The following is a 13,943-nucleotide window of genomic DNA, read 5'->3' as shown; positions in this document are numbered from 1 at the left end:
CAAGGACCAATGGGTTTCGAGGACGGCCTAGCGAGATCCGAGAAGTGCTGAGACCAAGGACCAGGACCTGCGAAGAAAGGGGACATCAGAGGCCTCGAGTGGGGATTCGAGGCAGGGACTCCAACAATCAAGTTAGTAGGGCGGTCGAAATCCGAGGAGTCCGGACAAAGTCGTCGAGGAGCTAGAGAGCTATAACTGGGAATGCAGGTTAGTTAGTAGGGTGGAGTAAAGAGGGCAGACGAAATCCGAGGAGTCTGGACGAAGTCGTCGAGGAGCTAGAGAGCTATAACTGGGAATGCAAGTTTCAGATCAGGATCCCTTACCTTGGGGGAATGTCACCCTATTTATACTTGAGGTCGCCTAATGGAAAACGCTGCAGACGGTCAGGATGCGACCTTAGCCCTAGGTAGGAGAACATCCGAGAACCACCACATGTGGTCGCGCCATTGGTCCCACATTGGACGCTGACCCATGCCTTGTACAAACACACTAGCTGTCTCTGAGCTTGGTCGCATGTTAGTGTGCCAAATGCCTGCCTAAAGCGCCTACATCATTTGCCCTCCACTCTAGAGGCCGTGGTGGAGGTCTTAGCTGAGCACTTTGGCTTCGGTCGAAGAAAGTATCATTTTTAAAAAGTACTTCTTTTAACAAGTACTTCTTTTAAGAGTTGGGACCATACATTAAGTGGTTTTGTGTGTTTGGTAAAAAAGTGAGGAAGAAGTACTTTTTTTTAAAAAGTGATTTCAAGTTGGCTTTTTTTTAGCCAATTACTAGGCAGTGGCACCACCACGAAGTAGATGGGCTGAGTCAACCCGTTCCTTCTCCTCCTAGCCCTAGATGCCAATTAAATTTTCAAGCAAATGCAATCACACATACCCAACCACACAGGAGGTGGGAGAGAGCATTACTTTATGAGAATGTGGCCTAAAAACAAGCTATGACAGAGGAAGCTACAGTCTACTAGGATCTCGGACTTCTAGCAGCTAACAACCGGAACAGGGGAGATTTCCACTATTGAAAATGATCTCCGATGCCGTGAGCAGAAAATTTAGATGGGCTCGAGATGTTCAACACATATGAGTCAGAGATTGTGATGAGTCGTGGTGGAGGATTGAGCTGATTTCCACCTTGCGTGCATGGAGACGCGGTGAAGACTTCTTCAAATGGCTCGAGAGAGTTTGTAGAAACAGGGAAAGCTTTGGTCTATGCTAGAACACTAGGACGTTCAAAGAAATCCCCAAAATAAAAAGAAAAGAGATTACTAGGGGAGAATCATTTGCGCCAGAGCTTTGATTACTTGATACAAGCCATCTTTCACTTAGATTTTCCAATTAAGGGAGAAGAAACTTTCTATATTCTATTGAAAAAAAGCCTAAGCAAAGGATCCTTCAGTGGAAGAGGATTTTCTTTTCATTTTCCTTTTGCTTGGTAAGGGATTTTTGTGGTGACAGTCATGTTGTATCTGGTGCGCGATTGTCTATTCATTCGCAACATCAATGATACTACCGAAATTTTGTAGAATGGGAGCATTGAAGTTACACACACATTCTATCGCTCCTTAGCTCGATGTACATCTCATTCTTTACATAATGGCTTTGGTTTCTCAACTCGAAAGGTGAAGAAGATGAATTGTGTCTTTTGATTATTATTATTATTATTATTAATTGGGTTCACATGGCGATTCATGTGTGGGTCCATGTGGACTCTCAGTTAAAATGTATAACATAACATGTGAAAAGCATTGTATATATGTATGAATAAAGTGAGGGTTAAAATTGTCATTTGTGTCAATATAAGTATTTATGGGAAAAATAATTTAGCAAACATCCCCACCCCAATAAATGTTTAAAAACATAATAAGTGATTTGGAAGGTGGACTATGGAAAGCCTTAAGTGATTGTTAAAATAAGTACTTTTATGACACAAATACTTTTTTATGACACGAATACTTTTATGACACTTAATCACTTAATCATCAAACAAGGCCTTAAACTTCCCCATCTCTCCTATAATTTGACATCTACAACCCCCCTCATATTTGTATTTGTAGTACAATTTTTTAGATGTGCTTATTAATTATTAAAATCAATAAATACAAAATTTAAAATAATTGAAGCTTTTAAATCATGAAATTTCTTCAATTTCAATTTTTATTCAGCAAGTCCATACATTAATCACGTAGTGAATAATGACCAAAGATCAAAATTTTGATAAGATACACCCGACGTATCATACCATATTACCATATCTTTTGAATTACTGGATCCTTCTTTTTTTAATAAATAAATATAAATATATATAATTATATAAAAACTAATTTTTAGAATGCAAGGTTTTTAGTATCGATACTTTGAAGGTTGGGAGTCACGTTCCCTCCGATACTAGATTTGGCTGATGATCAAATACTGTCAGCCACGTAGAAGACTTTTGCTTCTTTAGATCAAATACTGCAAGAAATATTTCTCCCGAGTTCACAAAAGAATGTAAAAGAACAAGTTTGCAAAGAACAAGCACAAAAATAGCGTCTGTAACCTCACTTGTTCGCCCGGTGTTTGGTTAGTTCGCTCCCTTTCTTTGCTTCCGAGTTCCGGCTATTACAACATCGTACGAGGAATTCATAAAGATACGTGACTGGGGTCTCTCTATGAAGATTGTTCGTAAAGATCTCGTTCCCGATGGACCGGGCAGCGTCAAGGTAGGACACTGGAAACACAGACCAGTATCCTCGATTATTCTCCTCCACTCTTTGAATTTAATTTATATTCTAATTGCCGGCAGATGATTCCGGAGGAGTCGGATGATCTTTGGCTTGCTTATAATCTGGTAGCTGAGGGCGACAGCGTATTCGCCGTTACTGTCAGGTACCCGTATATCCTCTCGTTCAACTCTTTATGTGTTTCTGAACTTTGTTTTGCTTTGTAGAGGCAACCCAGAATTTTATATTTTGTTAATTTTAATAGATTGCTTCTGGTGGCTCTTTAATTATCGTAAGAGATGGGAATTACGTATTACTGAAGATTAGAGTAGAAACTTAATTAAACATATATAAAATTTTTAGATTAACTAGATGCCCTTAGGGTTTTCGTTCATGAAAAATCATGCATAGAGTAGAGTAGAACAACGTCTTAACATGAAGGAAGAAGTAGAAAGGTATAGTTATGAATAAGCCATAGAAGGAATTGTAGTATTTGGGATGCCATGGGTATTCCCTGTACGAATGGCCAAATTCTTGTCAACCTTATATGAGGATCTGAATCGTCCATTGTTTCTTCAATCATCTATGTTGGTATGTACTTGCAGACTAATTGTACATTCAGACCTGTAGCACAACACTGTATCTTATTGGTTGTTTAACTATTCACTAAAATTGAAATAAAATCCCAATGGTTGTGTTTAGAATGGCATAATGGGCATTCATAATTTATTTATTTTCTTCTTTTTCCTTTTAATCATTTATTTTGTTGCAGGAAAGTGGTGAGGCAAATGGCTTCTGGTGGAAGAGATGCAGAGCGTGTTAAGCTGAAGTTGGAAATTAAAGTTGAGGTAAAACAGGATAGGAACCTAATGTCAAGCATTGCAACCTAGTAATTGATAGAATAACAATGTGACATCATTTAGGGAGGTGTAGCTTTTGTAAATGCTGATATGTCCCAGCCATTATTTATTTCTTTTTTATTTTTGGAAAAGAAAAGGTAATTCTATTAGAGATAATAAACTGGTAGAACGGATAGGTTCAATCAACTGAACCCAACCCCAACAAAGCCCACTTCAAATCAGTTACACCAGAAATTTACAGATTGCAAACATTCGAAGATTGGCTTTTGAGCAGGTTCCCTTGTAGCTGTAGCCCAGGAACTCAAAAGTTTACAGATCTTGTTAGCTCAGCAATCTGGTGATGCTTTACTTGGAAAATCCTCTTGTTCCTCTAAGTCTAAGCTTTCCATACCACAACTGCAAAAATTTGACTCCATAAATACTTTCCATTTTTGTTTAACTCCAGGCGGCACCAGCTAGCAAGAAGCTCCCTCGAGCTCCTGGGAGACACCCAGGCCAGGTTTGCAGCTCTTAGGAAGTGCAATCAGATCTCAAAATCCACAGGGAAATGGATAAATAGATGGTCTCAGCTATCATTTATAGAGTTGCTCCCATCCTTTGTGGCTTTATTTCCTTTAAAATTCTTGGTTTAGATTAAACTAAATCACTATAAAATGGATTACAAGGTTTATCTGGCTGTTTTTTGCCCATAATATTTGTAATTTAGAATGGCGACTGTCAGTAATCTGCGAATGAAGGTTCTATAATCCCAAAATGTGATTTGTTTGTTTTAATATGCTTTTCATTTCCCTTATGTCCTTTTGTGTAATTTCTACCTAGGCTGTAGAGTACGACAAGGAAGGGTCTGTCCTACGTATACGTGGCAAGAATATCCTCGAAAATGAATATGTGAAGGTAAGTCCAGCTCCAAAATAAACTTTGGTTCTTATGAAGGTTTTCTGTTGAACATAGTAACTAATGTATTTTTGTCCCACTGCAGGTTGGGGCATTCCATACCCTAGAGATTGAGCTACATCGACCTTTTGTATTAAGAAAGGTCTGTTCTAGCTCTTCTTTTTGTCATTTTTTTTAGTAATAAATAAAATAGAAAAGTTTATTGATAAAAGGAAGAGTACATCAACTGGGGTGATAAGGAATCACCTGAACTTAGACTCTATAAACAACTCAGAAAAAGTATATATCAAAGAAGAAAGAGAAATACAAGATTAACTGCTTGAAATCCAACTCAAGAAAAAAGCCAAAAACCAATACTAAGACCCTCTTTTGAAATCCCTTAAAATTCTGGATACAATATATTATCCTTTTCTCACATAAAAGAGTGAATTTATCTCTTTTTCAATGTATGATTTCAGAGATCCCTTTTGTTTCTTTCATTCCACACTTCCCAACATATGACAAAAGGAACACAACTCCAAAACATCTTTTCCGTAATAATACCTTTCATCGTAGGCTAGCAAGCAAAAATGTCTGCAGGAGACCTTGGTTTCACCATATTAGATCTGAAACAGCCCAAAGACATCCCCAAATGAACTTTGAGTATGAGAAACCAAAGCACAGATGTAGCACGTTCTCCTGCACGGCTTCACACAAGTAACACCTTCCTGGCAGTTGGATGTCCCTTGAAAACCTCAAAGAATTAACCCAAAAATGGAGTTCGAACAACAGCTAATTTGGAGAAGATTCTTGAAGGCTAAAGTAAAAAGCTTACTATTTGAGAAGATTAGAGTGCAAGGAAAAGTAATGTTGAAGATCAGGGAGGTGAGGAAGGCAATGGTTCTTCTGGTAGGGGTTGATACAGTTGAATGACTCTATTTCTTTGTGGAAGGCACGGTGCAAACTAGGAGAGAGTTAGAAGGAAGGGTAGAAGAGAAGATATGTGGCAGAGAGAAGAAGAAATAACAAAGGTAGCTTTCTGGTCATCATGGAGTTCTTTGGAGAGAAGAAGAAGCAATTGATTTGTCTTCCTGAAGGAAAGAAAGGTGTACTCTGGGGGAAGATCAAAAGTATCCTACATCAATTCTTGGCATTGAAGGTGGTAGAAACAATGATAGAAAAACCCATAGAAGAAGAGGAGAAAGCTGACGCTGAGGAAGATTTGGGAATAGGAGTGGTGGTGAACGCTATGGCTATGGTCAAAATAGCTTATAAAGGTGAGAAAGAAGAGTGGGAGAAGAAATTGGTAGTTGTCACAAAAAAGAAACCAGAAGATTGGAGGACAATATCAGGAGGCGTAATTAAAATTCTGGAGCTAAAGGGCCCTACTTTAATCACTCCATTCGAAGATTGCAAAGCTCTGTTTGACCTGCTGGAGAATGAAGTGGATGTTAAAGCTTTGAACTTTCAGGTGGCTGGGGAAACAGTCACGGTTATGAAGTGGTCCCCTGTTTCAAACTCAAAAGATTTGGAACTAGTAGACAGGGTCACGATCAGGATTGTGGTCTGCCTTTCCATCTGTGGAAGACAGAAGTTTATGAGTCAATTGCTTCATTATGTAAGGCCTGACTCGATGGGGTGTTCTTACTCGATCTCAGGTCAGCAGCCATAAGACTGAGTGGAGTCAAGCCAGAAGAAGTTCCAAGGAAGATAGAAGTTTTCTTGAATATGTTCCTATAGACAACTCTTTTCAGTTCTTTTTCAGAGTTCCCAAAAATGCACAATTCTCTGCCAATTTCAAATCAGCGAATCTCTGATTTCCACATAGGTATCCTTCATCTACCTTCTCTTCCTCCCCCCTCCTGGACTCCCTCCACAAGGTAGCTCCAAAGATTGGATCGATCCTTGATAACCAGGAACAATCAGAGAAGGATAAGAGGATCAAGATCAGTTCTTGATCAAGACTGGAGGCGGCTATCAGTGTTTCAGAGGAATTTTAGTTCGATATCAGAATTTCAGAGGAACTTTGGTTCAAGATCAGCCTTCAAGACTGGAAGAGATGATCAGAATTTCAGAAGTTCGTTCCCTGGTGAGATTTCAATCTCTCTTAAGATCGGCAGCAAGAATAACTTGATCTAAGAGGTACGGTTAGAAAATTTTCTCCTTCCTATATTTTCTTTTGGGGTTTAAGAGAAAAACCCTCGAGATTCAGGACTGTTATTATTTCAGGGAGGTAATCAGATCTGTCTCCCTCGATTTAAAGTTATTCTTTACTCTCTGGAAGACCCAATAGAGCTGTTTCAATAGGACTGTTATAGCTGAATCGGTTTTTTTTACTGTTATCAGTCTCAAGACCCAGTAGGCCGACTGTCACAGTAATTAGAGAGGTTTCTTTTACTGAATCAGAATTCTTCATCTAGTCCTACTACTAGTTACAGACCCAGTAGGCCGACTGGTACAGTAAGAGCCCTTTAATTAACTTCTAAGAATGGAGTTTAAGGGCCAAGGAGAGGGTGGTTTTGGGACTGGTTTAGGTGGCATGACTGAAAACACCTAAATTACAACTGTAAAATTTGATGGTTCAAACTACTTAGAGTGGGCCCAATTAGCCATGATGGCCATTGGGGGAAGAGGAAAGCTGAACTATTTGTTGGGAGATGTGAAGGAACCAACCAAGGAGGATTCCACTTATGCTAAGTGGATTCAAGAAAATTATTTAGTGACGACATGGCTGTGCAACTCCATGCAGCCACACATCAGCTGGAATTACTTATGGGCGAAAACAGTTAAAGAAATATGGGATGTTGTGAAAGAAACCTACTCTCAGCCCCTTAATGTTGCTAGGGTTTATGAGCTGAAATGTGAGGTTAAAAATCTCAGACAAGGAGAGAAACAGGTCTTTGTTTATTTTTGAACCCTAAAATCTCTATGGCATGAAATTGACCACCTTGAGACAATTGAATGGGAGAGTCAAAAAGATGCACAAACTTGTAGAAATAAACTTGAAACTAACAGAGTATTTGAGTTTCTGGTTGGCCTAAATTTTGAGTATGATATTGTAAGACAACAACTATTGACAAGAGAAAGTGTGACTCTATCTCAAGCTTATTCCTTAGTGCACAATGAAAAACTAGGAGAAAGGTTATGTTACAGCAACAACCTTTCGAATCTTCCCTGGCAGCAGTTAAACCCAAGCCCGGGGAGAAAAGGAAGGGGATATGAAGAAAGAGGCTAAAAATGACCTATTTTGTGAACATTGCAAGAAACCTAAACACACTAAAGACACTTGTTGGAAGTTGCATCCACATCTAGTCCTAGCAAAACTTAGAAACAAAAAGGGGAATGCCAATATGGCTGTCAATACTGATAGTGTAGCCTCAATGGCCTCGAGAGGCACTCCTCTAGACACCCTAGCTGCTGCCCGAGCTGCTCTGACACAATTGGAAAGCGAAGTTAGTAACTTAGTATCATCTCCTTAGCCATCATCAACTCCTTCAACCTCATCATTTTCTCAATCAGGTAATCGGGCCTCAGTTTATCATGCTTCAGCTCCAGGTAATACAAAACATTCTTGCCATCACTTTATCTACCTATCGTTTATCTTCTGGTAAAGACAAAGTATCCATTGCTGATGGATCCCTTGTTCCTATTTTTGGCAAAGGAGGCATCAAGTTGTCTGATGCAATTTCCCTATCTTCTATCCTGCATGCTCCTAAGCTTAATACTAACTTGCTCTCAGTTAGTAGCATTACAAAAAAAAAAAAAACAGAATTGTTCAGTAACCTTTTTTCCTGATCGATGCATTTTTTAGGATCTAGAAAAAAGGAAGGTGATTGGGACTGGCCGTGAGACAAATGGAATCTATCTACATGGAGGAAGTGCTCATCAGGAGGATAGTGAAACTAAGAAATCCTTTGTTTCTCAGCCCGTTGATCAGGTGATGCTTTGGCATAATAGGATGGGCCATTTATCCTTTCAAGCTTTGAAAAGTTTGTTTCCTAGTATATTTGAATCTGTTAAGATGACAAGTTTGAAATGTGAAAGTTGTGAGCTTGTTTCCTAGTACATTGTAGGACTACCTATTCATTAAGTAATAACAGAAGCAATATTCATTTTGAAATTGTGCTTATTGATGTTTGGGGACCCTATCATACCACTGCCATGGGGGGGGGGTACGGATATTTCCTATTATTTGTTGATGATTATACTTGGTTCTCTTGGGTTTACCTTATGCATTCTCGAGATGAGGTTCCAACATTAACCTGGATCTTTGATCAAATGATTTTAACCCAATTTGGGGTCAAAATTAAAATTTTTAGATCTGACAATGCAAAATAATATTTTTCAAACTCATTAGCCTCCTACATGCTTGCTCATGGGATTATCCATCGGAGTACTTGCCCACATACACTACAGTAGAATGAGGTTGCTAAAAGAAAGAATGTACACATATTGGAGGTAGCCTGAGGCATTATGTTTACCTCAAATGTGCCTGTACGTTTCTGGGGGGATGCCATACTTTACAACAGTTTATCTTATCAATTGAATTCTCTCATGGGTTCTTGACATGAAAACTCCATTCGCCCTCTTTTATACCCTGATAAAGAATCGTTTACCATTCCCTTCAAAACCTTTGGGTGCACTTGCTTTGTTCAAATCTTTGGCTCTCATCGTTCCAAATTTGATCTTTAGGCCTCCAAATGCATTTTCCTTGGTTATGCCCAAACTTAAAAGGGATATTGTTGTTATGAACCGACTTTTGGAAAAAGTCTTGTCTCGATGGGATGTCACCTTCTTTGAGGATAAACCCTATTATCCAAGGGTTTCTTCTCAAGGGGAGAGTAGTGAAGCTGGGAGTAGCACATCGGAAGTTCCTTTTCCAATCCCATTAAGTGAAGAAGGATGTAATGGGCAAGGATGTCAAAGGTGCAAGGATGCGAGAGTCTATCACAAATGATGGAGACAGGTCGATTTTGGACATCAGTAATGCAAGCCAGTCCCAGTCTCCTCTGCAGATCCAGATCCCGGTACCACAGTAGCCCCAGCTTCTTCTGCAGATCCAGAACTAGGTACCATTGTAGCCCTAGTTCCTTTTGCAGATCCAGATCCAGGTACTATAGATGAGAGACATCCAACCATGGAGCCTTCACCTTCATTCAGTGACCTTGATCTCCCCATAGCAGTTCGTAAAGGCAAACGCCGTTGCACTACAACTCATTGCATTTCTCAATTCCTATCTTATGATCATTTGTCTCCCTCCTACAAGTCTTTTCTCACATCAATTGCTGATATTCCCATTCCCACAGCAATACAAGAAGCATTGGAAGTACCAGAATGGAAAGATGCAATAAAAGTAGAAATGGATGCCCTCATCAGAAACAATACCTAGGAGATAGTTGATCAACCTAAAGGAAAGAAACCGGTTGGATGTAGATGGGTATTCACTGTGAAACATAGTACTGATGGTTCTGTCGAAAGGTATAAGGCCCGATTAGTTGCAAAAGGATTTACTCAGACATATGGTATTGACTATTAGAAACTTTTGCACTAGTAACGAAGATGACCACTATCAAAGTACTATTATCTCTTGTAGCTAGTTAATCTTGGCCATTGTATCAGATGGATGTTAAAAACGCCTTTCTCAATGGAGACTTGTAGGAAGAAGTCTACATGCAGTTGCCTCCAGGATTTTATGGTACGGAGACAGGAAAGGTTTGTTGGTTGAACAAAGCTCTATATGGACTAAAACAGTCCCCTAGAGCATGGTTTGATAGATTTAGACGAGCCCTTGGTAGGTTCGGATATGTGTAGGCTCAGTCAGATCACACCTTGTTTATTAAGAGATTGGATTCCTCTGTAACCTTGCTTGTCATGAATGTGGATAACATTGTAGTAACTGAGAGTGATACTAGTGAGATTGAGTCTCTTAAGCAACTCCTTCATCAAGAGTTTGAGGTAAAAGATCTGGGGGAACTACGATACGTCTTGGGCATTGAGGTAGCTAGATCCAAGCATGGGATTTTTGTCTATCAATGAAAGTATGTTCTTGATTTACTAGAAGAAACAGGAAAGTTGGGAATTAAGCCTGTGGACACACCTATTGAACAGAACCACAGGATTAGTGCAGAGGGTGGAGAGCCTATTGAAGATAAAGCTATGTTTCAATGGTTAGTTGGAAAGCTTCTCTTTCTTTGCCTCACATGGCTTGACATCAGTTATGCAGTTAGTGTAGTTAGCCAGTATATGCACTCTCCTAGAACTAGTCACTTCCTTGCGGTTGAAAGGATATTAGCATATTTGAAGAGGTCCCTAGGTAGAGGCATTTTGTCCAAGAAAAATGATAACATGAAGATAGAAGTCTACACAGATGCTGATTGGGCTGGGTGTGTTGATGACCGAAGATCTACCTCTGGATATTGTGCCTTTGTAGGAGGTAATCTGGTATCCTGGAAGAGTAAGAAACAAAGTGTTGTTTCTCGTTTAAGTGCTGAAGCTGAATATAGATCCATGGCAAATGGTGTGGTTGAGATTCTATGGTTGAGATCATTACTTGAGGAATTGGGTATTGTTTATGAGAAACCCCTAATGTTGTACTGTGATAATCAGGCTGCCATCAATCTAACCCATAATCCAGTACAACATGACAGAACTAAGCATATCGAAGTGGACCGGCATTTTATCAGAGAAATGGTTACATCTCAAGAAGTATGCCTTCCCTACATCACCTCCGACATGTAGCTTGCAGACCTACTCACCAAGGCTGTTTCAAGAAAGAAGTTAGAAGAAGATCTATGCAAGTTGGTAATGACAAATATCTATTACCCAACTTGAGGGGGAGTGTAGGAAACTGTGGACCCCATATTAAGTGTTTTCGTGTGACACCCAAAGATGTATTTAGATTTAAATTGATTAGGATTAGCTTTCCTAGTAGGATTAGTTTTATTTTAATCTTATCTTTTATTGCCATGTAAGCATTAAAGTTCTTTTACAATTAGGAAACTATGTATATAAATTAAGGAGTGGGGCGGCCGTTTTAAACACACCAACCACTCTCTTCTTTCTAATACCTCTCCACGAGTTCTCCCTCTTTATCTCTCTTCTTTTTCTTCTCATTTTCTCTCTTCCTTTCTTTATTTTCTGTTCAAAACCTAAGAGATTTTTGTAGTCTTGTACGACTACTATGAACAAGCTGAACATGCATTCCAATCTCTAAAGAAGGCATTCACTATACCACCCACCCTAGCCCTCCCAAATTTCGATAAGGGATTCATAGTCGAAACTGATGCTTCTGGAAGGGGGATTGGGGCAGTTCTGATGCAAGGTGGGCAGCCCTGAGCTTATTACAGCCAAGCTCTTTCACCTCAAGCACAAGCACGTCAACCTATGGAAAGGAGCTAATGGCCATCACACTGGCAGTTCACAAGTGGAGGGCATACCTACTCGGATGGAAATTTGTTGTACGAACTGATCATCGTAGTATTAAACATCTGTTGGAGCAGCGAATTCTAATCCCAGAACAATAGAAGTGGGCCTATAAACTACTGGGTTATGATTTCCACATAGAGTACAACCGGGTCCTTCAAATGCCATTCCAGATGCATTGTCGAGAGTAGAGGAGTTTAAATTCATGGGCCTGTCCAAGCCCAGTTACCCCCTACTGGAATTCATCAAATCAGAGGCCCAAGCAGATCCGGAATGCAGCCAGATCCGAGCCTTATATGCTAAGGATCCCTCCTTGGTTCCAGGCTATTCGGTTACAAGCTCCACTCTTTTCTATAAGGGTTGAGTGGTGGTAGCAAACAAATCGGCCCATCGGAAAAAAATACGTAAACTGTTTCATGGTTCTGCCATGGGGGGGGGCATTCCGGAGTCCTCAGAACATATAAAAGGGTAGCAGGCCAGTACTATTGGAAGGGGATGAAGCGTATGATCCATGATTATGTGGCTCACTGTGACATCTGCCAACAACATAAGTACAGTACACAATCCCCTGCAGGCTTACTTCAGCCCTTACCTATTCCAGAGGTGGTTTGGGAAGACATAACAATGGACTTTATTACCGGGTTACACAAGTCAGTCGGAAAATCTGTAATATTGGTGATAGTGGACCGAGTAAGCAAGTATGCACATTTCATAGCACTACCACAACCATATACAGCAGCTACAATAGCTCGGGCTTACATCCAAGAGGTGACTTATGATCGTAAGCACAGGGAACTTGAATTTTCAGTTGGAGACTGGGTTTACTTAAAACTACAGTCCTACCGGAAAACTTCAGTGGCATGTCGGGTTTGGCAGAAGCTGGCTCCCAGATACTTTGGACTTCTTGGTGACTGAACATGTGGGACAGGTGGCCTACAAACTTGATCATCCTCCCTCCTCGAAGCTGCACCCAGTCTTTCATGTCAGTCTGCTGAAACCGTGCTTGGCACCTGTAATCAAGCCACAACCTACATGTCCTCAGTTCACAGACGAAGGGGACATTCTAATAGAATCACAGCGGATTATAGATCTAGGATGGGTTAAAAACTGGCACATAAGTTCGTAAACAAGCATTAATAGAATGGAGCAATCTACCAAAGGAGGATGCAACTTGGGAGGACTATGAGAAATTATGAGATCAGTACCCCAACATCAACCTTGAGGACTAGGTGTTTTTTGAAGGGGGTGGGCTGATAGGCAGCTGGCTGATCAGTTAAGCCCAGCTCAGGAAGCCCAGGTCCATAACACTCAGTAGGTAAACCATGCTCGAGAGAAAACCCCTGATTAACGATGTGACTCCTCCTCTCAGGTTTGTTTACAGTTACACGAGGAAGCCATGTCCTCCAAGTTAGTTATCCATCACAGTCTCAGCCATGTGCAGGTGAAGAGGGAAGTATAAATACTACTTAATCCGATATAAATGGCATGAAGTGAGAAACCCTACTATTCTCTTCCTCTCCTCGTGAGCTCCCTCAAAACCAACTCATTATGTTGATTTGAATTGGATTTTGGTAGTATTCATCGTATGGACGCCAAAAAGGTTGTGGAATGGGAGGGCGAATTTAAAAAAAGTTTCTACTTTCTTCCAACTGGGAATCATATTCCCTAAATTTAGAATACAATATTCAAGGATTCTACTTGAACCATAATCGAACCAGATCTGAACCAAAGACAAGGGAGAAATTATACCTGATCCAGAGAAGCAGTATCTCCCAAAGTTGGTGTTCACGCCCAAAGAGGACACCAAGATCCGCTCCTGCTGATGATGACACAGCTGTATGTGGAACGGAACCAGCAGAGTGCGTCCTACACACTGAATCCTTCGCAAGAATCCACTGGAAACTCTGAGCACCAAATCTTTTTAGTCTTTTCTGCAAAACTGATGTCAAGAACCAATTTTTTGATTTCTTTTTTCTGAAAGATCGAATCTTGTAAGAAAGAATGGCGGCGGTTGGAGGAGAACTCCTGAGATGAAGATGGCTGAAATTGCTTTTCTTCTCTCTGGAGTGTGTATGAAATCCAATCTCAATTCG

At 40.2% G+C, this 13,943-nt stretch overlaps 1 protein-coding gene across 16 annotated transcripts in view; it reads left to right on the top strand.

Annotated features, from left to right (window-relative positions):
• The first annotated feature begins 2,315 nt into the window (after positions 1 to 2,315).
• Positions 2,316 to 13,943, top strand: part of PEL1 (Eukaryotic release factor 1 (eRF1) family protein) — a 76,658-nt gene continuing 65,030 nt past the window's right edge. For 12 of the 16 annotated variants that reach the window (XR_016110792.1, XR_016110796.1, XR_016110795.1 and 9 more), the window contains exons 1-6: positions 2,323 to 2,695; positions 2,779 to 2,861; positions 3,468 to 3,543; positions 4,375 to 4,449; positions 4,535 to 4,591; positions 8,240 to 8,365. Coding sequence is in view for 8 of the 16 variants with exons in the window: in XM_088981151.1 (XP_088837277.1) it covers positions 2,645 to 2,695; positions 2,779 to 2,861; positions 3,468 to 3,543; positions 4,375 to 4,449; positions 4,535 to 4,591; positions 8,240 to 8,365 (468 nt within the window). In the remaining 8 variants the exon portion in view is untranslated. Of the gene's footprint in view, positions 2,696 to 2,778; positions 2,862 to 3,467; positions 3,544 to 4,374; positions 4,450 to 4,534; positions 4,592 to 8,239; positions 8,366 to 13,943 lie in introns of all 16 variants that reach the window. The other 4 variants (XM_088981155.1, XM_088981153.1, XM_088981154.1 and 1 more) reach the window with 1 other exon arrangement.

This window comes from Nelumbo lutea, chromosome 3 (genome assembly GCF_056320005.1).
Source record: "Nelumbo lutea isolate HS-2025 chromosome 3, American lotus-T2T, whole genome shotgun sequence".
In the NCBI taxonomy this organism is placed as follows: Eukaryota; Viridiplantae; Streptophyta; class Magnoliopsida; order Proteales; family Nelumbonaceae; genus Nelumbo; species Nelumbo lutea.
Note: the sequence above shows the minus strand (reverse complement) of the source record. Positions and strands in the feature narration are given on the sequence as shown.